Source organism: Hyaena hyaena, unplaced genomic scaffold (assembly GCF_003009895.1).
Source record: "Hyaena hyaena isolate Hyena2069 unplaced genomic scaffold, ASM300989v1 scaffold_219, whole genome shotgun sequence".
Classification (NCBI taxonomy): domain Eukaryota; kingdom Metazoa; phylum Chordata; class Mammalia; order Carnivora; family Hyaenidae; genus Hyaena; species Hyaena hyaena.
The window spans coordinates 952721-975198 of NW_024080850.1; the positions used below are offsets into that span (position 1 = coordinate 952721).

The 22478-nt window shown below is 41.5% G+C and overlaps 1 protein-coding gene across 1 annotated transcript in view; it reads left to right on the forward strand.

Moving 5' to 3' along the window:
- Nucleotides 1–369: 369 nt before the first annotated feature.
- The window catches only part of CLTCL1 (clathrin heavy chain like 1), a 109455-nt gene continuing 87346 nt past the window's right edge, over nt 370–22478 (forward strand). Inside the window, exons 1-2 of the mRNA XM_039242866.1 lie at nt 370–438; nt 12590–12797. Of these exons, the coding sequence (XP_039098797.1) occupies nt 397–438; nt 12590–12797 (250 nt within the window). The 5' untranslated portion in view covers nt 370–396. The remainder of the gene's footprint in view (nt 439–12589; nt 12798–22478) is intronic.

Below are 22478 nucleotides of genomic sequence, written 5' to 3' on the forward strand. Positions count from 1 at the left end.
ACATCCTCCTGGGCACTGGCCAGGGGTTAGCCCGGAACCCCTTGACTTTCCCGCGCACACCTGCCCAGGCCCTCGGCCAGGCGTTAGTTTGCGACTCCGCCACCCTCCCGCGCGCACCAGCCGTGGGCACCTCCCCAGGGAAGGGCAGATCGGGTCTTACTCCCGGGTGCCGGAAGTGCGGCTACGAGCGGAACTACTTTTCGCGGACCCTCAGGCGGCGGGCGGAGTGATCCCGCGCTAGGGCCATGCGACAGGGAGCGCGTGCGGGACGCGGCCCGGGGCAGTACGCCTGCGCGGCTGCTGCCGCCGCCCGTCTCGGCGCGTGAGGGAGGCTGCAGCCACCGCTACCATCGCTTCTGTCTCCGCCGCCGCCGCCGCCTCGGCACCGCGCCCGCCATGGCTCAGATCCTCCCCATCCGCTTCCAGGAGCACTTCCAGGTGAGGCCCGGGCTCTGGCGCCGGGACCTGGCAGGTTCCAGAGCCGGTCGCGCGCTCCGTCCTGTCAGCCGCGCCCCCCGCCGCCCCACCTCCCCAGGGACCCGTGAGGAGCCGCTGACTTGCCCCCCTGCCCAGACCTCCAGCCCCTGGCCCTCGACCCTTACTCGGGTGGAGGCGGCCCCGCGCGCAGACCCGGGCCGGCCGGGGCGGGGGAGTGGGGGGGTTAGTCTGTGTCTAGACGCGCCGGCCGGTGCAGTGGGAGGGCGCGGTGGCCCGCACGTGCGGCCCCGCCAGGTGTGCTGGTCGTGGAAACCCGTTATCCGGTAGCGGCGGTACTCCTCGGGTGGCTCAGACCTCGATGGGATGCCGGCTGATGGAAACTGAAGATCTGCCGAAATGTCCCCTTTCAGTGCCTTTGGGAGCTTTAATCAGACGGACGAGCGGTGCACACGGATTCTAGTCGCAAGCTTTATACCTCTAAAAATCTGTGTCTGAACCTGATTTCCCCGTTTTTGCGTCTGTTGATCCTTACACCTGAGTTTGCGTCTGTTGACTACCCAGGTCCCTGGGGTGGTCTCTTGGGGAAGGACGGTCAAATCGTGTGACCAAAGAGGAAGAGGGATCATGGTGTGTTTTAATAAGACCTTTTAATGAGGATAACACCCGCCTCCAAGTTTAGCTTTTTAATGAGGTCCCGGTTTGTTGTAGCTCAAGTTCTCCTAATAGAGTCGTGCCTCACGAAAATAAAGATTGGCTGTCTGTGTTTAACCAAGGATTCTGCGCTGGCACAGTATACACTGTTTCACTCACATCACACACACGTGTTACACCTTGTAAAGGGTGATATTCTCATTTTATAGATGAGGAGGTGGGGGCTTGAATACTTGCCATTGTCTCTATGCTTTTTGTTAAATCACCACAATCCGATAAGATCCAGATGATTTTCCCTGTTTTCTAGGTGAGGAAATCAAGGCACAAAGATGTCAAATAAGTGGTCCGGTCATTCAGCAAATAAGAGAGGGATTCAGACTCGGTCTTTGTGACTACACAGTGATATTCCAAAGAATGGGGTGGATTGGAAGGTCATGTTTTCACAGCACAGAGCTCTTCTGACTCTATATCCAAATGGGAAAGGCCCTGAGAGTATAGTGACCAGTCAGATTCTCTTATTATGCAGATTGGAAACTTGATAACCAGAGTATCCAGCTGTGGTCACTTGGTTAGCTATACAGCTGCAGTTGTGTGGAGGTAGAAGTCTCCTGAACACCCATCTCCTGATGGTAATATGAAATATCAAAATACTATCGTTGCTGCTCATTATAACAGTATAATAACATGATCATTTATTGAGCCATTTGTTTTATAAATCACTACACCAATGTATTTTATAAATCTCATTTAATCTTATAACAGCCACAGAGAGGTTAAGTAATTCAGATAAAATTACACAGCTAGTAAGTGACAGTTTGGGTTCTAACCCTGATCTCTTACTCCAAAGCCTGTGCTTTAGCCAGTAAATATGTTCTCTTCTAACGGCAAGTAAGCTGCAAGGCATTTTAAATTCCTGTGGAAGCTCATGTCTTGAAGAGATACATTCTGCTATCTGGAAAATACTTGTGGCTTGCAGCTTACAGGTCATGTAAATGTGGTTTGTGGTCTCCAGCATTAACCAGGTGTTGAGATTGCTCTGCACTCCTTGTTTTTCTAATTCTGTACATTCTCTAGCTGCAGATGTTTCAAAATTTCCGCTTGTTCCTTAAATCCCTGATCCTGCCACTCCCCCTTGCCGGCAGCAGATGACTGGAGAAACAGAAACCATAAATTGGGATATTCTTTACCTTCATGCCTGCAGTCTTATAAACTTGTATGCAGTCGCCCTTTTCTGCCTTCCTGTTATCTCAAAAGTGGAGTTCTTCTCTTGTCTGTGTTCTCGATCCTACATCCTTCCCCCTTTTATTTAAAAAAATTTTTTTTAATGTTTTATTTATTTTTGAGAGAGACAGTGAGGGGAGAGGAGGGTCAGAGAGAGAGGGAGACACAGAATCCAAAGACAGTCTCCAGGCTCTGAGCTAGCTGTCAGCACAGAGCCCGACGTGGGGCTCGAACCCACGAACTGTGAGATCATGACCTCAGCCGAAGCCAGACACTCAACCGACTGAGCCCCCCAGGCGCCCATCCTTCCCTCTTTTAACAGGGCCTGGCTCAGTAGCATCTTTTCTTTTCTGTGTTTTTATCCATTCCCCCTTGGTGGCTTCTTCCCTGGTATCTCATCCATCTTTATGGCAGACTTCTCCCTCTCCCCGATCTCCTTGAAGCTCTTACCTCACAGCTAGACCTCATGAAAGAATTACTTTATCCTTCCATCACTTGCCTTATATTCCTCAGTAACCTACAGTCTGGTGTTTGCCTCCACTGTTCCCTGACACCTGTTCTTGCCAAGGTCACAAGTTGTCATGCAAACTTTTTTGTAAAGGACTAGATAGTATATATGTTAGGCCTTTTAGGGCCACGTATTGTCTCTTGTCACATACTCTCCTCCCCTTTTTTTAATGAGAAACTTTTTAAAAAACTTTATTTGAGACAGAGAGGAAGCACGAGTTGAGGAGAGGCAGAGACAGAGGGATGGAGAGAGAATCCCAAGCAGGCTGTGCACTGCCTGCACAGAGCCTGATGCAGGGCTCGAACCCACAAACTATGAGATCATGACCCAAGACAAAGTTGGATGCTTAACCAACTGAGCCACCCAGGTGCCCCCTTCCCTTCTTTTTTTAAAACCATCTAAAAAATGTAAAACCCATTTTTAGTTGGACCATACAAAAACAGTAGTTTGACAATCCCTTCTGCAAAAAAATAATAAACTCCAACCCCAGCATCACAGTTATCTGATGCATTTGACACTGTGCTTTACTGCCTCCTCATGACCCTTCTGTATTGCTTTTGGTTATACCACAATCTCCCAAGAGTTTCTCATACCTCTGTGCCTACACAGTTCTTTTGTGGGCTCTTCTTAGGGATAAGTTGTGGTCTTTCTTGAGCCCCTTTATCTTTTCATCTGTATGCTGTACTGGGTGATTTGTATGTATTCCCATATGCTCAGTGTTTTCATTCAGGCTGCATATTTTTTGCTGAGCCTCAGAGATACATGTAGGAGAGACAATAGCAGACTCTGACAAAAAGCACAGACTGAGGCCAAACGTAAGGGTTTGAATCTGGACTCAGGCCTTTACCGGTCAAGCAAATTAGGGCAATTTTTGTAACCTTTTTGTGTCTCCATCTGTGTTATAAATATAGAGATAAAAGGTATAGTTTTTACCTCATAGAGTTTTTGTGAGGTTTTGAGTTAATAAATGTGATAAATAGAGTTTTTGTGAGGTTTTGAGTTAATAAATGTGATAAATATAAGATGTGGGATAGTGTCAGTACATAATAAAATGTTCTATGCATGTCATTATTGCCATTATAATAGTTGCTGTTGGAGAAAGCCATTGGATGATCCATAAGTTCTTCAAACAGATCGTGTTCTAAAATTGGGTTCTTCTTCTTCTCTTTTTTTAAAAATAGTTTATTGTCAAGTTGGTTTCCATATAACACCCAGTGCTCATCCCAACAAGTGCCCTCCTCCATGCCCATCACCCCTTTCCCATCCCCCCCACTCCCATCAGCTCTCAGTTTGTTCTCAGCATTCAAGAGTCTCTCATGGTTTGCCTCCCTCCCTCTCCCCAGCTATTTTTCCCCTTCTCCTCCCCCATGGTCCTCCATTAAGTTCCTCCTAATCCACCTATACATGCAAACATATAGTATCTGTCCTTCTCTGCCTGACTTATTTCGCTCAGCACAACACCCTCAAGATCCATCCATGTTGCTACACATGGCCAGATTTCATTCTTTCTCATTGCCATGTAGTATTCCATTGTATAGATAAACCGCATCTTTTTGATCCATTCATCAGTTGATGGACACTTAAGCTCTTTCCATGTTTTGGCTATTGTTGAGAGTGCTGCTATGAACATTGGGGTACATGTGCCCCTATGCATCAGCACTCCTGTATCCCTTGGGTAAATTCCTAGCAGTGCTATTGCTGGGTCACAGGGGAGTTCTATTGTTAATTTTTTGAGGAACCTCCACACTGTTTTCCAGAGGGGCTGCACCAGTTTGCATTTCCATCAACAGTGTAGGACGGTGCCCATTTCTCCACATATCAGGAGATATGTTCATAAAATTGGGTTCTTCTTTCTCCCCAAACATGTATCTTCTCTAGTGTCCGGCCACTTAACTAGGAGACAGCTGTGACTTCTTCCTAACCGTTTGGTTCTTTCATTTATTTGGGGCATCATTCTGCCACTCTCATCATGACTGACAGAACCCTGGACTATGCCAGCATTCCTCACCTAGATGGCTGCACCAACTTTGTCTCTGGTCATCTACCTCAAGTCTTGCCCTCTCTTCTCTAGCACACAGGCAGAGAGATCTCAAAGATTAGACATCTGCTTGAAGTTCATTAATAAATGCTTCCTTCTTCCAGGATGAAAATGCCAGTCTCCCAAATGTCCTATAAAGCCCCACCTAATTCAGCACCTGCTCAACTCTCTTGCTGTTCCCTGTCTTGTTCTCTAGAACCTTCTCTGGAGACCAGTATTCTTACCTATGGGCTTTTACACATGCTAGTGCCTCTTTCCAGAGCATTCTTCCCCTCAGTCATTACCCAGCCAAGTCCTGCTTAGCCCTCTGGTGTCTATCTGCATGAATGACAGAAAACTATCCCTGATTTGTCAGAATTAGGAGCCCTACCTGTGTGCCCCCATGGCTTTGGGGCTTCCCTCATGATGGCAGTAACTGTATGGTATATAAGTAGTCACTTTCCCTACTGGACTGCAAGTTTAGGATCTCCTTCAATCTGCAGTTGTATTGTCACTGCCTGGTACATAATAGACCCCAAGATCTTTGAAGGAATGAAGTCAATTTCATATTAAAATGTTTGTATAGTTGATGACTGATTAGTTAATATAGACAGTCTATACTATCTTATGACAAAGTTTGTAGGCCTTTTCAGACACTCCGTATAGCTCGCCTGTGACAAATTTACTGTAAGTCTGCTTTATTGAGAGTACTCCTGCCTGTCTCACTGATGTTTTGTTTCTGCCCCATTAAGTGATAATGGTTTTTCTCTACCACATCATTTAATATTTGTGAATCTAATTGGTTTTTATCCTGTTTTTAATTTTGGGTTTGTTTCATATGAAAATCCTTTAAAAAAATTTTTTTAATGTTTGTGTATTTCTGAGAGAGAGCAAGCAGAGGAGGGCCAGAGAGAGGGGGAAACACAGAATCTGAAGCAGGCTCCAGATTCTGAGCTCTCAGCACAGAGCCCACCATGGGGCTCAAACCCCCAAACTGTAAGATCATGACCTGAGCCAAAGTCGTACGCTTAACTGACTACCTAGGAGCCCCTGAAAAATTATTTTTTTTTAAGTTTATTTATTTTTGAGGCGGGGGCGGGCAATGAGTGAGGGAGAGAGAGAGAATCCAATGCAGGCTGCATGCTGTCAGCACAGAGCCTGACATGGGGCTCCATCTCACAAACTGTGAGATCATGACCTGAGCCGAAATCAGGAGTCAGACACGTAACTGACTGAGCTACATAAGTGCCTCTCATAAAAGGAATTATTTTTGTGGTTTGTTTGTAAAACTATAGTTAAAGAAAATTCATGGGCCAGATTTTCCCCAGAGGAAAAACAATAGTTTTTTAATGGTCAGTGAGAAAGTAGAAATAAGTGTATAGAAACTTTTATTCTACAGTCAACTTTTCAGGAGTATACCTAAAGCAGAAGCTGTACTTTTATATCTAATGCATTATAGTAAAGCATTCCTTCCACTTCAGCTTAAGATTGTAGCAGTTTATTTAGCTTTATTTATCCTGTCACCCTGGTTTTGAGAGGATGACTAGTTCTGCAGAAATATTTTTCTTGTATTATATGTACTGTTTGAACTTATTTTTTTAATGTATATTTATTTTTGAGAGAGAGAGAGAGAGAGAGCACAAGCAAGGGAGGGGCGGAGAGAGAGGGAGACACAGAATCTGAAGCGGGGTCCAGGCTCCAAGCTGTCAGCACAAAGCCCAACGTGGGGCTCGAACTCATAAACTGTGAGATCGTGACCTGAGCTGATGTCAGCTGCTCAAGCGACTGAGCCACCCAGGCACCCCTGTACTGTTTGAACTTTTTTATACTCCGATATCTAAGTTTGAAGGTTGTTGCTGTTTGTGCTGAGAATAGAGAAAGGACTAAGAACCAATGACACCTTGATTCAGAAGAGGAATGGCTGTTTGTAAAAGTTTTAAAGTGTGGGGGCACCTGGGTGGTTTAGTCGGTTAAGCGTCGACTTTCGCTTAGGTCATGATCTCGCGGTTCGTGGGTTCGAGCCCCGCGTCGGGCTCTGTGCTGACTGCCAGCTCAGAGCCGGAGCCTGTTTCAGAGTCTGTGTCTCCCTCTCTCTGACTCTCCCCTACTCACACTGTCTCTCTCTCTCTCCTAGAAATAAAAAAAAAAAAAAAAAAAAAAAAAAAGTTTTAAAGTGTGGCACAGCTCAATAAACAGAGAACATATAAAAACATGTTCCCCCAAGGTTTCAATTATGTAGCATATCTCTGAGGTGATATTCTTAACAGAGTCTGCTGAGGCGATCTATGTAAGTTATAGGAGCAAGGTGGTCACTAGTCTTAATCAGTGCTTCCCAGCCCACCTTAAACGTTAAGTCAGAATCTCTGAGAGGTCTGGACTTTGGCCTTTCTTTCCAGGTGAGTCTCACATGCAACTGGATGAATTTAGTCATTATTCATAATTAAAGAAAGAGTTTGCTGTTTGAAGCCTTTTACACTGAGTAGGAAAGGTAGCACTCTAAGCAGTAGATTTGAGCTTAAAACAGTTAATGAGCACCTGTGTCTGCTGGAGGGGCCCAGGGGAGTCACTCTGAAAGGGGACTGTGTACTCATAGTCTACTACATGTTTGGTTTAGGTTGCCATTTTGTGAAATGGTTTTTGGTACACTAAGGTAAACAACGGTAGGCTCCTTGTGTCTTGAAATTGTTTTGCACCCATATAAATGTTTCTAAGATCTGTGTAAGCTGTTAAATTTTGCCTGTTGGTAGACTTACGATCCTTGTATTGGAAGTAGACACTAGGCCAGTCATTTACCTTCTGACTTTTCTTATTTGTAAAGTGGTCACCAGGGTGTGTGGAAAGGTCAGCCTTTGTGAGATTATCCACAACAGTGGTATAGTAAGTGAGCAAATATTAAATGAATTTGGACAGGGGGTGCCTGGGTGACTCAGTCAGTTGAGCGTCTGACTCTTGATTTCAGCTCAGGTCATGATCCCAGGGATATGGAATCGAGATCTGCATTGGGCTCCATGATGAGAGTGGAACCGCTTAAGAGTCTCTCTCTCCCTCTGCCCCTTTCTCTGCTCTTGTACTGTCCCTCCCTCCCTCCCTCTCTCTCTCTCTCTCTCTCTCTCTATATATATATATATAGAATCTCTCTCTCTCTATATATATATATATAGAATCTCTCTCTCTCTATATATATATATATGAATGAAGGAATGAAGGAATTGTATTTGAATTTGAATTTGGGCAGGTCCTCTTTGGAAGAATAAATTATCACCGTAAAACATATTTAAATGTTCACAATCCCTAACCTGCACAAGATTCTCAGTACTTTTTGAATTAATTGGGTTAAAAGAGTACTAGGGTCTTTTTTTTTTTTAACATTTATTTTTTGAGAGAGAAAGACAGAGCATGAACAGGGGAGGGGCAGAGAGAGAGAAGGAGACAGAATCCAAAGCAGGTTCCAGTCTCTGAGCTGTCAGCACAGAGCCCGACACAGGGCTTGAACTCACCAACGGCAAGATCATGACCTTAGCCGAAGTTGGATGTTTAACTGACTGAGCCACCCAGATTCCCCACCATTATTAGGCTCTTAGTCAAGGTCCCTCTCCACCAGGTTCTTGAACATTCTGTAGCTGGGTAAAGTCTGCTTGGGACAAGGTTTAAAGTAATACATATACATGGAAGAATAGCCCTGAATTGAAAGTAAAAATGAAAAGTAAATCTTTCTGTTCAAACACTTGGTCCCTCTTCCCAGAAGAAACTACTATTAAGGAAACCATTATATCTTTCAAAAAATGATTGAAAGAATCCTGCTATGAAATTCTCTCTTTTTGCTTTTGTAACTTAACAGAATTTGAAGATCTTTTTAAGATTATATAAAGATTGCCGCATGTATTTTGACAGTATTGCTTACTGATATCCTTCTGGGGCAGTAGTGGTTGACACCCTGCTTCCCCCTCCATCCCCCCACCCTGTCCTATAAGTATTTCATTGCTTTTCCTTGCTGCTTCATTGAATCTGTTGTGTTCAGTCTATTCCATATTTTTTTCTTTTGCTTCTCTTTTACTTCACCCTACTGGTGGCCTCCATGCCAGGGAAAGATTACCATAACTCTTGGCTGGCTGAAGAAGGATGCCAGAGAGCTGGGCTAGCAAAGTTCAGTGACAAAATTAGAATCCAAGGAGATCTTGACAGGCAGGAATCCAACTAGTTGACATTTAACAGGTATAAATATAGGGTCTTATGCATTGGTTTTAAAATACAGAAAACTTAGATTGGTGTAATTTGAGAGAGGTTCTGTAAAGTACTACACAAATGTAGTTTTTAAACCGTTCTGAACTAATCTAGTCCTAGAATTTTACATTAGTTCTAGAAAAGACCTCAGTGTCCTCATTCTGCATAGGTCCTCATTTATAAGGCTCCCTCTTTAAACTAAGAGAAAGCTTGCTGTTAAGTTTGACATATAAAATATATTTTTAAAAATTAAATTATTTTCTTGACTGCCTAAAACTAGTAACTTCTTTATTGATTAATTATTGAATGTCCACATGCTGGGCACTGTGATAAGGCAGTGAATGAGTCTGAGGAGACATAGACAGAAGGAGAAAGGACTAGCATCTTCAAAGACAAGAGGCATGAAAACCTGGGATGTTCATTGCAGCTGGAACATTCTTGCTCTTTGGTATGGTCAATTGGTGTTTTCACCAACAGCCTTGTGTAAACACAGCTGCAGCCTTCCCAGTCATACTGCTGTCCCTAAGCCCTTTAAATATAGAAACCACAGAGCTGTTGGATGAGTAATTTCTTTTTATGTTTTCCCCAGTGTCAGATTTTAATTTGGATTCATTTAATTGCAGGTCTCAAGAACTGAAAAGGATTATTAGATAATATCTTGTGTACTTTTGTTTAACTTGTATATAGGTTGTTTTATTTTATTTTTTAATTTTTTAATGCTTTACTTATTTCTGAGAGACAGAGACAGTGTGAGCAGGGGAGGGTCAGAGAGAGAGGGAGATACAGAATCTGAAGCAGGCTCCAGGTTCGCGGGGCTCGAACTCAAACCCATGAGCTGTGAGATCATGACCTCAGCTGAAGTTGGATGCCCGACTGAGCCACCCAGGCGCCCCATATATAGGTTGTTTTAAATGTGTAGCTGGGTTACCTTTCAGAATAATTATTATAGGAATCAGGAGTCCTGATTAGTTAATAGGTATAGCTACTAACTAATGAGAAAACATGACTTTGGACACACCTCTTCTTTGGGACTCTATTTCTGCATATAAAGAATGCAGAGTATTTGAAAAGTTCTTTTTGTGGGATTGTCCTGTGTTTGGCATGCCTGGCCCCAGCCCATTAAATACCAGTAGTGTTCTCTAGTCATTGTACAATTCAAATTGCCCCTGTTTGTTTCCAGAGACTGCAGGATACTACCCCTGGTTGAGAACTACTTTCTTCCTTTCTTCTAGTTCTCATAGTCTCTGATTTATTTTTGGATACGCTGTTCCCAGCTGTTAAAACAGAGTCTTCCTTTGTGAGGTAGTTTTACCTTTTCCAAATACCATGAATTTGTGTATATGCTTTTGTGTAAGGAACTGGATTTAATCACTAATATTTAGGAACTTACTGTACTCAAGAGATTGGATACAAATTCTTGGTGATATTTGGAGTTAAAATCAGAATATCTCCATATTAACCCAACATCCCCAAACTAAGAATAAAGTGAAAATTTAGAAAAGGTAAAGGCCCGCTTAAGTGTATGGCTCTGAAATGTAAAGATTTAACAGTGTTGGGTGTTGGGTGCTTGAGTGTTAGGGGGCTCTCCAAATGTTATATATGCTTATACAGTATAATGCTTACTTAATTTTTTTAAAAAAAGGGAATACTATGTAGGTCTCCTGAGAACTTTCTTTTACTCTGTTGTTTCTCCCCCTCTCTCTGCCCCCAGAGGAACTTGTTATTGTCTCCCTATCAGCAACTTCATATAGTTCAACCTAGTAATAATTGTTAGTCTCCATGGTCTGTGGGCTCTGGATGGTGTGACTGTATCTAATGCATCTTATTGTTTTCAGAGTTAATGATTAGTAGGTAGTATGTGTTCAGTACTTATTGGTGAAATTAATGTATGAAAACTACTTGCTGTGAGAAAGTCTCAACTTTGCTTCACTCTACTACTACATTTACTACATTAAGCTGCTACTTCAGATGTGTGAAAATAAAATGTGAATTTCAGACAACTCAGTATTGTGGTTCAGAACACAAGCTTTATTCACATCTGTCTCCATCATTAATCAGCATTGTGGCTTTGGGAAGATTTCTTAACCTAAATGCCTCGTGTTGCACTAGTGTAAGTTGTGCGTAGCAAACTTCCCTCCTGGGTTAGCAGAAAGGTCAGATGAGGTAACCTGTTGTCCTGCAGCCTGTTCTGCTCAGCAGCTGGAATATTCAATATGTGCTAGAGTCTGTACCACAAGAGACAAATAAGATATAGTCCCTGCTTTTGAGGAGTTCATTGGGGGGGGAAATGATAGAATAAAAAATTATACTGGCAGTATGAATAGCCATTTATGCTTCTTCTAAAGACTGATAATTATTTTTAACAAGTGGTCCCCAGTCTTTATTGCTAGCATAAACTTTTATACAAGGTCACACAGAGTAACAGGTACCAAAGAGTCAAGTCAATAGTAATAGAGTTTGGGTTGAGCAGAAAAATGTTTAGAAATGAAGATGCCTTGTAAGGTAAATTGGGGTAGGGGAAGTTTATAGAAATAAGCATGATTCTTCATAGGGTGATAGAGATTTCTTGAGTGTGTGTTTCCCCAGGGTTTTTCATTGAAGTTTATCTCATTAATAGGTTCTTATTTAAACTAGGCACTATGTATAAAGTGGCCTTTGGAGAAAGGTACCTGATTTATGTTTTACACAAGTTCAAGCAATCCATCTACCTCCAAAGATGTACCAGATCCGTTGACTTTTCCTTGGACTTGCCAAGAAATATTTAAACTGACTGAGAAATTAACTCAGACTTTATGATATGTAGGGTTGCTTTAAGGAAAAGAAAAACTCTTGGCCAGTTCTTTGTTATTGTTTGCTTTGGGGGAAACTGGTTTTTGTTTTCTTCCTTTACCTCTTTTTCCCCTGCCTTCACTCTCCAAGACCACCTTCGTGCTGAGGATCTCCTCAACTGTGGGGTTATTTGGGAGCTATTCTTTGTGGGCTCCTCCACCCACTCTCAGCTGATGTCTTCCTGTCTGTATATTGCTCAAGGCATTCCTTCCCTCTTCCTGGTATTATCCTTATTCTTGTGTGTTTTCATCAGTCTGTATGATTACAAGCGTTGAGATTTGACTCACAGCCTACTGTTGATGCATTGCCTGTACCTATTAAAGGTATAGAAACACAAGTCAATATTTGCCTCAAATAATTATTTAATATCAAGTTTTTCCTAAACTCCTTTTCCTTAAAAGGTTTATTTATTTTGAGAGAGAGAGAGAGAATGAGCACAAGAGAAGGGCAGAGAGAGAGAGGGAGAAAGAAAATCTCAAGCAGGCTCTGTGGTGTCAGCACACAGCCTGACACAGAGCTCAAACTGATGAACTATGAGCTCATGACCTGAGCTGAAACCAAGAGTCGGACACTCAACCACCGGAGCCATCCAGGTGCCCCAAGTTTTTTCCTCCTCCTGTTAGACTTGCTAAATAGTGGATTAGATCTGTGTTTCAGAGAGGAAAAACTTACTTTTAATCAAATGGATTTTTTTTACCTTTTAGCTCCAAAACCTGGGAATTAATCCAGCCAACATTGGATTCAGCACACTGACCATGGAATCTGATAAGTTTATATGTGTCCGAGAAAAGGTTGGTGAGCAGGCACAAGTAGTGATTGTTGACATGAGTGACCCAATGGCGCCAATCAGACGGCCCATCTCTGCAGAAAGTGCCATCATGAATCCAGCCTCTAAGGTGATAGCTCTGAAAGGTAAGCCTGATGGTATTTTCAGAAAGGAATTTTACCTCATTTTACCTGCTTTGTTACCTTAAATATCAGACAGCTGTCAATAAATTCACAGCATAGTGTCATCAATAATACTAAACTTAATTACAAAAGTTTTAGCCAAAGTTGTGTTTTGCATACCTTATTTAATGAGAGGGCTCTGAGCACCTGAGCTTTTTGTGACATCATGCATACTGCCACATACGTGAGGGAGTGCATCCTCAGTGTGTCATCCTCATGGCTGCTACATCTAGAAAGGCCAACACTACACTGCATATGCTTATCACATAGTTGGGCTATGTGCTGCCCTTGACCTCATGATGGGCTGCTTTACAGTGGTGCCCCAGGGATCCTAGAGTATCAGCCAAATTACTTAAACTACTCTTGTGAAACACATTGAGGACAGTATAGTTGTTGATTAATAGGATTCTACTTCCCTGAACTCAGGGGACGTTGGGTGCTTGAAATCTTCTAGTTACTTTGAGAATATAGAATCTATGATTTGGGAAATTGAAAGGATTATGTATATACTGGACTTGTTAATATTTTATGCAGAATGTATTATCACTTACCTTGAAAAGTGAAAACACTTTCTGGATCTAAAATTTGTGAATGCCAAATATTAGCTTTGCCTATGTTTCTGTTATGTTACAAAAATAGGCTCTACTTTGTCCTTTCAGTAGGTAAATGGGCATATGGAAGTTATAACCTTTCTGTTTAAAAAAAAAAAAAAGCTTTTTTTTTATTTCAAATCACCTTTTTTTCTATGAACTCTGTTTCTTGTCAAAGTATTTTTTTGAACATGTAGTGTAAACATTTCAATTGAAAAAATTGCTAACCTTTATGGATCTTTTTTTAATATTTATTTATTTACTTATTCATTCTTTAAAGAGGTTTATTTATTTGGAGAGAGAGAGCAAGAGTACAACTAGTGGAGGGACAGAGAGAGATGGAGAGAAAGAATACCACGCAGAGCTCAGTATGGGGCTTGATCCCATGAACTGTGGCATCATGACCTGAGTTGAAATCAAGAACTGGATGCTTAACAGACTGAGCTACCCAGGCACTCCTATGGATTCTTTATGATTATTTTGGTTCTTCTGCATTTTCTGTTTTGCAGTACTTTGTTTTTTTAGTTAATTAATTAAAAAAATTTGTAACATTTATTCATTTTTTTTTAAATGTTTTATTTATTTCTAGGAGAGAGAGAGAGAGACAGCGTGAGCAGGGGAGGGTCAGAGAGAGAAGGATTCACAGGCTGAAACAGGCTCCAGGCTCTGAGCTGGCAGTCAGCACAGAGCCCGACGCGGGGCTCGAACCCACGAACCGCGAGATCATGACCTAAGCGAAAGTCGGACGCTCAACCGACTAAGCCACCCAGGCGCCCCAGCATTTATTCATTTTTTGAGAGACACAGTATGAGCAGGGGAGGGTCAGAGAGAGAGGGAGACACAGAATCCAAAGCAGCCTCAAGGCTCTGAGCTAGCTGTCAGCACAGAGCCTGACACAGGGCTTGAACCCACAGACCGTGAGATCGTGACCTAAGCCGAAGTTAGACACTTAGCCAACTGAGCCACCTAGATGCCTCATTAATTAATTTTTAAAAAATGGGCTCCATGCCTAATGTCAGTCTCAAACTCATGACCCTGAGATTGAGAGCCAAATTTCTACTGAGCCAGCCAGGTACCCCTAGTTTGCAATACTTTTGAGAGACCTTATCTGTCATGGTGTTTGCTGTTTGGTATTCTAAGCGAGTCTCAGAGATGACCAGCAATTTAGTCTTCCTGGTCCTCTAATATGATTCTCTTTACCAGTGTGCACTGTGGATCTCCTAGAGGGAGTTGTTGGACTGTGGTAGGAAAGTGGAGAGAACTTGGTATTTACATGCTGTCAATCCCGTCCAGCCAAAGTAGCAACACACCTGAAGTTGAATAAGTTGGGTTTATTACTTGTTTGAGAGAGAAATCACACCATGGGGAGCTGGGAGGTATCACAGTATTACTAGAGAGTGTTAGAAAGAACATTTTGTAGGATTTGGGCTTCGGTTGGGTGATTTGAGGGATGGTCTAATGAAACAGGAGTTTGCTATAGATTGGATATTGTTCGGGGCACCTAGATGGCTCAGTTGGTTAAATGTCTGACTTCAGCTCCGGTCATGATCTCGCTTTTCGTGAGTTCAAGTCTGAATCAGGCTCTGTGCTGACAGCTCAGAGCCTGGAGCCTGCTTCAGATTCTGTGTCTTCCTCTCTCTGACTCTTCCCTGCTCATGCTCTGTCTGTCTCTTTCTCTTTCTCAAAAGTAAATAAACATTAAAAAAAAAGATTGGATGCTGTTAGAAACTGGGGGTAATTTTATGATTAGGTATCTCAACAAATCTTATCTATAAGGAAGGGCAGACTAGAGCAAGGATAAAGCTGGAATTGGTTAAAGAAGTAGCAGTCATTCATTTCGGCCAAGAGAGGGGCTGTTTGGTATTTTGTGGGCTGCCCAGTTACCTTGTTTTTGTCTGTACTTAGAAAAGATTCTGAAGCAGCCTTGCTTTGTCTCACTTTATCATGGTCTCAGGAGGGACTTTTGTGAGGTTGCTGTTCTCTGAGATGGTTTATGTCCAAGAGGAGAGCAACATGGCCTGGCTATAAGGTAAGGCCAGCTTCCTGATGGCAGGCACTGCTCCTTTTTTTTTTTTTTTTTTTTTTTTTTTTTTTTTTTTTTTTTTTTTTTTTTTTTTTTTTTTTTTTTTTTTTTTTNAGGTTGCTGTTCTCTGAGATGGTTTATGTCCAAGAGGAGAGCAACATGGCCTGGCTATAAGGTAAGGCCAGCTTCCTGATGGCAGGCACTGCTCCCTTTTTTTTTTTTTGCTTTGCTCTTTTTTTTTTTTTTTTTTTTTTTTTTTTTTCATTCTCAGTGTTCATATGAATTGCTTCAGCTATGGAAGTTGAGTGCTGTTTTCTTTTGAATGAGGAAGTGTGAGCTGTGGAACCAAAGTTATATAATTTCAAGTATTTATTCTAATTTTACTACAATCTTGTGACCATTAGGATAACCTTGGACCCTTATAGTACAAATTGTTGGCAGGTGTGGTGGTGTGTTTCAAAGACCCTAGACCAAAACAAGCAAAAGTATCTTAAAAAAAAAAAAAAAAGAAAGAAAGATAGTTGTACAGTGGCTGGATTATAGAAATGATTTAATTAGACTTTTATCATTTCATATGACTTAGCTCCTTAGTGCCAGTGTGAAAGCATGAAAGTGAAGTCAAGGGTCCTGGTCTTAAATCTCACAGACTCACCATTTTGGCTGGTGAAGTCTTGTGATGGGAAAGGGGCTCTTCATGAGATGTACCTCTTTTTAAAAAAGGTCTGCCTTTGTAGTCTGTGCTTTTATCTGGCTGAGAGCTCCTGAGGTGCTCAGCCCATATCATTGCCTGGAGAAGTCTGGAGCAGATTCACTTACCCACACTCTCTTCAACCTATGTCTACTGATGCTGTCTGTTGTAGTGACTATTTTAAAACCAGAGATACATTTTTACCCTTGACAGGAAGTAAGGGCAGAATTCCTCATCATCTTAATGAAACATTAATATACTAAATGAGGGATCAGTAAACTGTTGGGGTTTTTTACAGCCCTAAGCTAAAAATGGTTTTTATTTTTTAAAAAGTTGTAAAAACAGAAACAGATAAATATGTGACAGAGATCTTGTATGCCCCTATATAGAAAAATTTTCCTCACTACTTGCATTACTGGCCCAAGTATATTTTTTACTTTTATTATGAAACATAGCCCTTTTAGTAGTCATGTGTGTTTCTTTTTACAAACTTTACCTTTTCCCCTTAATTTTTAGAGGTGGATTGAGTATAGGCTAATACAGTGCCAGCCTAGCAGTTAGCGCTTGACCCAGGTGGGGAGGGGAGAGGTGGTGGGATGGCTCCCCCATGTGGTAGCACATCCTTCACCCTTACAAGTGGAATCTAACAGAGGGTTGATTACCAAAGGAAGTTGGTCCCTTTTTATAAAAATTCTTTTTGTGTCACTAAATATTTTGTACCTCATGTAAAAAAAGTTCTTTTTAACCAGTCTAATGATAACAAGTTTTCGAATTAGAAGAAATTTCTTGTAGATCTTAGGCTATTTGAAACTAAAAGGTACCTCCATCCTATAGTTGAACTTCTAATCCAGTTACTTTTTTCTTTCTTAACCACTTTATTCAGGTATAATTTACATGCCATAAAGTTCATTTATTATAAGTGTACAGTTCAGTGATTTTTAGTAGATTTATTGAGTTGTCAGGCTGCCTGGGTGGCTCCGTTGATTAAGCGCCTGACTTTTGATTTCAACTCAGGATCTTTTATATCCGTCTTCCTTCAATTAGCATAGTATGTTTGAAGTTCATCTACATCGTAGCTTGTGTCAGTAGTTAGTTCCTTCTTATGGTTGAGTAAAATTCCAACTTTATTATTCCATGGAATATTCCATTTTGTTTCTCAATTTACCAGTTTATGGACATTTGAATGGGTGCTAATATTTGGCCATTAAGATTATTGCTGTTATTAACACTTTTCTACAAGTCTTTGTAGGGATGTATATTTCCATTTTTCTTGGGCAAATACCTAGGAGTAGAAGTGCTGGATCATATGGTAAATTTTTTTAGCTTTTTAAAATACTACCAAACTGTTTTCTCAAGTGGCTGTACCATTTTACATTCCTGCCAACAGTGTATGAAAATTCTAGTTTTTGCAACATGTATGCAACACTTGATATTGTCTTTTTTATTAATGCAATTCCAGAGGCTATCTATGGATACCTCATGGTGGTTTTAATTTGCACTAATGCCTAATGATGTTAAGCATCTTTTCTTTTCATGTTGTTATTAGCCATTTATATGTCTTTTTTTTTTTTTTTGCTATTCATATATCTTGTTAGAGAAGTGTCTTTAAATTTTTTGCCCATTTTTGTAAAGTTTTTTAAAAAGTTTATTTATTTATATATAGAGAGTGTGAGCACAAGCAGGGGAGGGGCAGAAAGAGAGAGAGAGAAAGAAAGAGAGAATTCCAAGAAGGTTCTGCTCTGTCGGCTCAGAGCCCAGCTTGCGGCTCATTCTCATAAACTGTGAGATCATGACTCATTTGATTTGGCTCACCCAAATCAAACTCACCCAAATCAAGAGTCAAATGTTTAAACAGACTGAGCCAGCCAGGTGGCCCTGCCCATTTCTTAATTGGCTTATTTGTCATATTACTGAATTTTAAGAGTGTTTTGTATATTCTAGATATATATCATTTATCAATTGTGTGATCTACATACATTTTCTCCCAATTTGTAGCTCATCTTTTTATTTTCCTAATACATCTTTTGAAGAAAAAATGTATTAATTTTTATAGAGTCCAGATTACCAGTTTTTTTTCCTTAATGGGTCATGATTTTGGTTTTTTTTTTAATATTTCTTTTCTTAAATTTTTTAAATGTTTTTAATTTATTTCTGAGAGAGAGAGAGAGAGAGAGAGACAGTGTGAGCAGGGGAGGGTCAGAGAGAGAAGGAGACACGGAATCTGAAATAGGCTCCAGGCTCTGAGCTGGCTGTCAGCACAGAGCCCAACACAGGGCTCAAACCCAGAAACCGTGAGATCATGACTGGAGCCAAAGTCGGACACTTAACCAACTGAGCCACCCAGGTGTCCCTAATGGATCATGATTTTGCACACCTGCCTAGGAGTGCTTAGCCTAACCCAAAGTCATGATGATTTTCTATATTTTCTTCTAATGGTTTTATAGTTTTAATGCTTACATGTAGGTCCATAGTCTGATTTAAGTTACTTGTTGTATATGGCATGAGGTAAGATATGAGGCAAGAATGTTAGGTTTTTCTTCATTATTTCTTCTCCTTTTCCTTCTCCTCCTCCTCCGCCTCCTCCCTTCTCCTCCTCCTCCCCCTCCTCCCTCTTCCTCCTCCCTCCTCCTTCCTCTTCCTTCCTCCTCCTCCCCCTCCTCCTCCTCCTCTTCCTCCTCCTCTTTCTTCTTCTGTTGTTTTGTTTTGTTTTGTTTTGCAGGGATGAGAGCATTCAGTTGTCCCAGCACCATTTGTTGAAAAGACTATTCTAGACTATTCTTCCCCATTGAATTACCTAGGCACCTTTGGTAAAAGTCTGTTAACCATATAAATAGACCTGTTTCTGGACTCAGTTCTATTTCATTGATCCATATGCCCAACCTTGTGCCAATTACTTGATTACTATGGCTTTATAGTAAGCTTTTTAAAATACTTGTTTTGGTGCGCCTCGATGGCTCAGTCAGTTGAGCGTCCGACTTCGGCTCAGGTCATGATCTCACGGTTCGTGGGTTCGAGCTCCATGTCAGGCTCTGTGCTGACAGCTAGCTCAGAGCCTGGAGCCTGTTTCAGATTCTGTATCTCCCTCTCTCTCTGACCCTCCCCTGCTCATGCTATCTCTCTCTCTCTCTCTCTCTCTCAGAAATAAATAAAACATTTTAAAAAATTGAAAAAAATTTAAAAAATGGAATGTTTGGGTTTTTTTGAGAGCGCAAGTGGGGAGGGGGCAGAGGGATATAGGGACAGAGGATCTGGAGCTGGGTCTGTGCAGACAGCAGCACGCCTGATGTGGGGCTTGAACTCGAAAACCACGAGATTATGAACTGAGCCACTCAGGTGCCCCTGTGGCTTTCTAGTAAGTTTGAAATGAGATAGTGTTGGTATTCCAACTTCATATTTTTCAAAATAGTTTTTGAAGCTGTATTACCAGGTACTTTCAATTTCCACTTATGTTGTAGGATCAATTTCTACAAATAGCCTGATAGGATTTTGATAGGGATTGCATTGAATGTATTAATCAACTTGGTAAGAATTGCCTTCCGACAATATTGAGTTTTCTAGTCATTCAATATGGAATGTCTCTCTGTTTATTTAGATATTCAATTTTTTGATGATGTTTTATATTTTTTAATTTTTTATTTTAGAGCGAGAATGAGAGAGGACACAAAGGAGGGGCAGAGAGAGAGAATCCTAAGCAGGGTTCATGCCACAGGGCTCTATTTCACGACCCTGAGATCATGACTTGAGCTGAAATCAAGAGTTAGACATTTAACTAACTAAGCCACCCTGGTGTTCCTGTTTTACACTTTCAGTGTACAAATTCTGAACAACTTTTGTTAACTTTATTCCTAAGTCTTTAATTACCTTTGACATTATTGTATAAGGAGTTTTATTAATTTTATTTTTGGATTGTTTGTTGCTAATCTATAGAAATATAATTGGCTTTTTAATGGGGCGCCTGGGTGGCTTAGTCGGTTAAGCGTCCAACTTTCGCTTAGGTCATGATCCCGCGGTTCGTGGGTTCGAGCCCCGCGTTGGGCTCTGTGCTGACTGCCAGCTCAGAGCCTGGAGCCTGTTTCAGTCTGTGAATCCTTCTCTCTCTGACCCTCCCCTGCTCACACTGTCTCTCTCTCTCTCTCCTAGAAATAAATAAAACATTAAAAAAAGAATTAAAAAAAAAAAAAGAAATATAATTGGCTTTTTAAAATTGAAGTATGAAGATGTCCCTGGACATCCAGGGACAAAAGGACAGAGCAGCCAGGGTGACCAGCTGGGCTCCTCAGCCACCAGAGAGGCTGAGAGAATCAGTTTCTCAGCATTCCTAAACTCCACAATACTCTGGTGACAAACTCTAACCTAATGACTTTTGATGTATAGCATGGTGATTACAGTAAGAAATACTCTATTGTATATTTGAAAGTTGGGGGGCGCCTGGGTGGCTTAGTCGGTTAGGTGTCCAACTTTCGCTTAGGTCATGATCTCGCGGTTCGTGGGTTCGAGCCCCGCGTCGGGCTCTGTGCTGCCTGCCAGCTCAGAGCCTGGAGCCTGTTTCAGTCTGTGACTCCCTCTCTCTCTGACCCTCCCCTGCTCACGCTGTCTCTCTCTCTCCTAGAAAAAAAAAAAAAAAAAAAATTTAAAAAAATTTAAAAAAAATAAAATTGAAGTATAGTTGATACACAATGTTACATTAGTTTCAAGTGTATAACTTAGTGTGATTCCACAAGTCTCTACATTATGTTGTGCTCACAAGTATAGCTACCACCTGTTAACCATACAGTGCTATTTTTTTTTTTTTTAAATCAGTTTTGGTTTTTCTTTTTTTTTTAAACATTTATTTTTTAACTTTTTTTTTATTTATTTCTAGGAGAGAGAGAGAGACAGCATGAGCAAGGGAGGGTCAGAGAGAGAGGGAGTCACAGACTGAAACAGGCTCCAGGCCCTGAGCTGTCAGCACAGAGCCCGATGCGGGGCTCGAACCCACCAACCGCGAGATCATGACCTAAGCGAAAGTCGGACGCTTAACCGACTAAGCCACCCAGGCGCCCCTATACAGTGCTATTATATCATTGACTATATCCCCTATGCTGCAACTTTTATTCCTGTGATTTATATCTTCCATAGAGAGAATCCTGTATCTTCCACTCTCCTTCACCCATTTTTATAATTGATTTTTATATATCCAGCTGTATCCTGTACAGTTGCTAAACTTCTTTATCCTTAGAGTTTTTAGTTGACTTCTTTGAATTTTTGATATACCACATCATGGTTGTCTGCACATAGACAGTTCTACATCTTCCTTTCTAATCTGGATTCTGTTCAGTTTGTTTCAACATTGTATTGGCTGAATAGAAGTGGCAAGAACATGGGTGCCTCTGCGGTTGAGTGTCCGACTCTTGGTTGTGATCTTGTGGTGGTGAGATCAAGCTCTGAGTCGTGCTCTGTGCTGACAATGAGGAGCCTGCTTGGGATTTTCACTCTCCCTCTCTCTTTGCCCCTACCCTGCTTGTGTGCTCTCTCTCGCTCACTCTCAAAATAAAAATGAAAAAAGAAGTGGCAAGAATAGACATCCTTGACTTATTTCTGAACCTGGGGAAATAATTTAGTCTTTGATCATTGAATATGATGTTAGTGGTAGGTTTTGGGTAGATGAACCGTTTATTAAGTTGAAGAAGTTCCCTTATATTTTTATTTTGTTTAGAGTTTTTATCATTAGAAGGGGTTGGCTTTTGCAGATGCTTTTTCTGCATCTGTTGAGATGATCATATGGCTTTTGGCCCTTATTAGTGTAGTATATTGTGTGAACTGACTTATGAATGTTAAACCAACCTTGCATTCCTGGAATGAGCCCCTCTTGGTCATGGGATATAATTGTTTTTATGTGTTGCTAGATTTGGTTCACTCAGATTTTAAGGACTTTTCTATTTTTGTGATAAGTGGTCTGTGGTTTCTTTTCTTGTGATGCCTTTGTCTTTGGTTAGTATTCCCTTACAGGATGATGTGGGAAGTGGACCCTCTTCTGCTTTCTGAGCTTGTGAGAGACTTCTTATTTCTGTTATCTTTGAGTATTTGATAAACTTCAACAGTGAAAGCCTTCTGAGCTTGGGTTTTTCTTTGTGAGATGATTTTAAATTAAGAACTCAACTTCTTGGGGCGCCTGGGTGGCTTAGTCGGTTAAGCGTTGACTTTCGCTTAGGTCATGATCTCACAGTTCGTGGGTTCGAGCCCCGCGTCGGGCTCTGTGCTGACTGCCAGCTCAGAGCCTGGAGCCTGTTTCAGTCTGTGACTCCCTCTCTCTCTGACCCTCCCCTGCTCACGCTGTCTCTCTCTCTCTCTCTCCTAGAAATAAA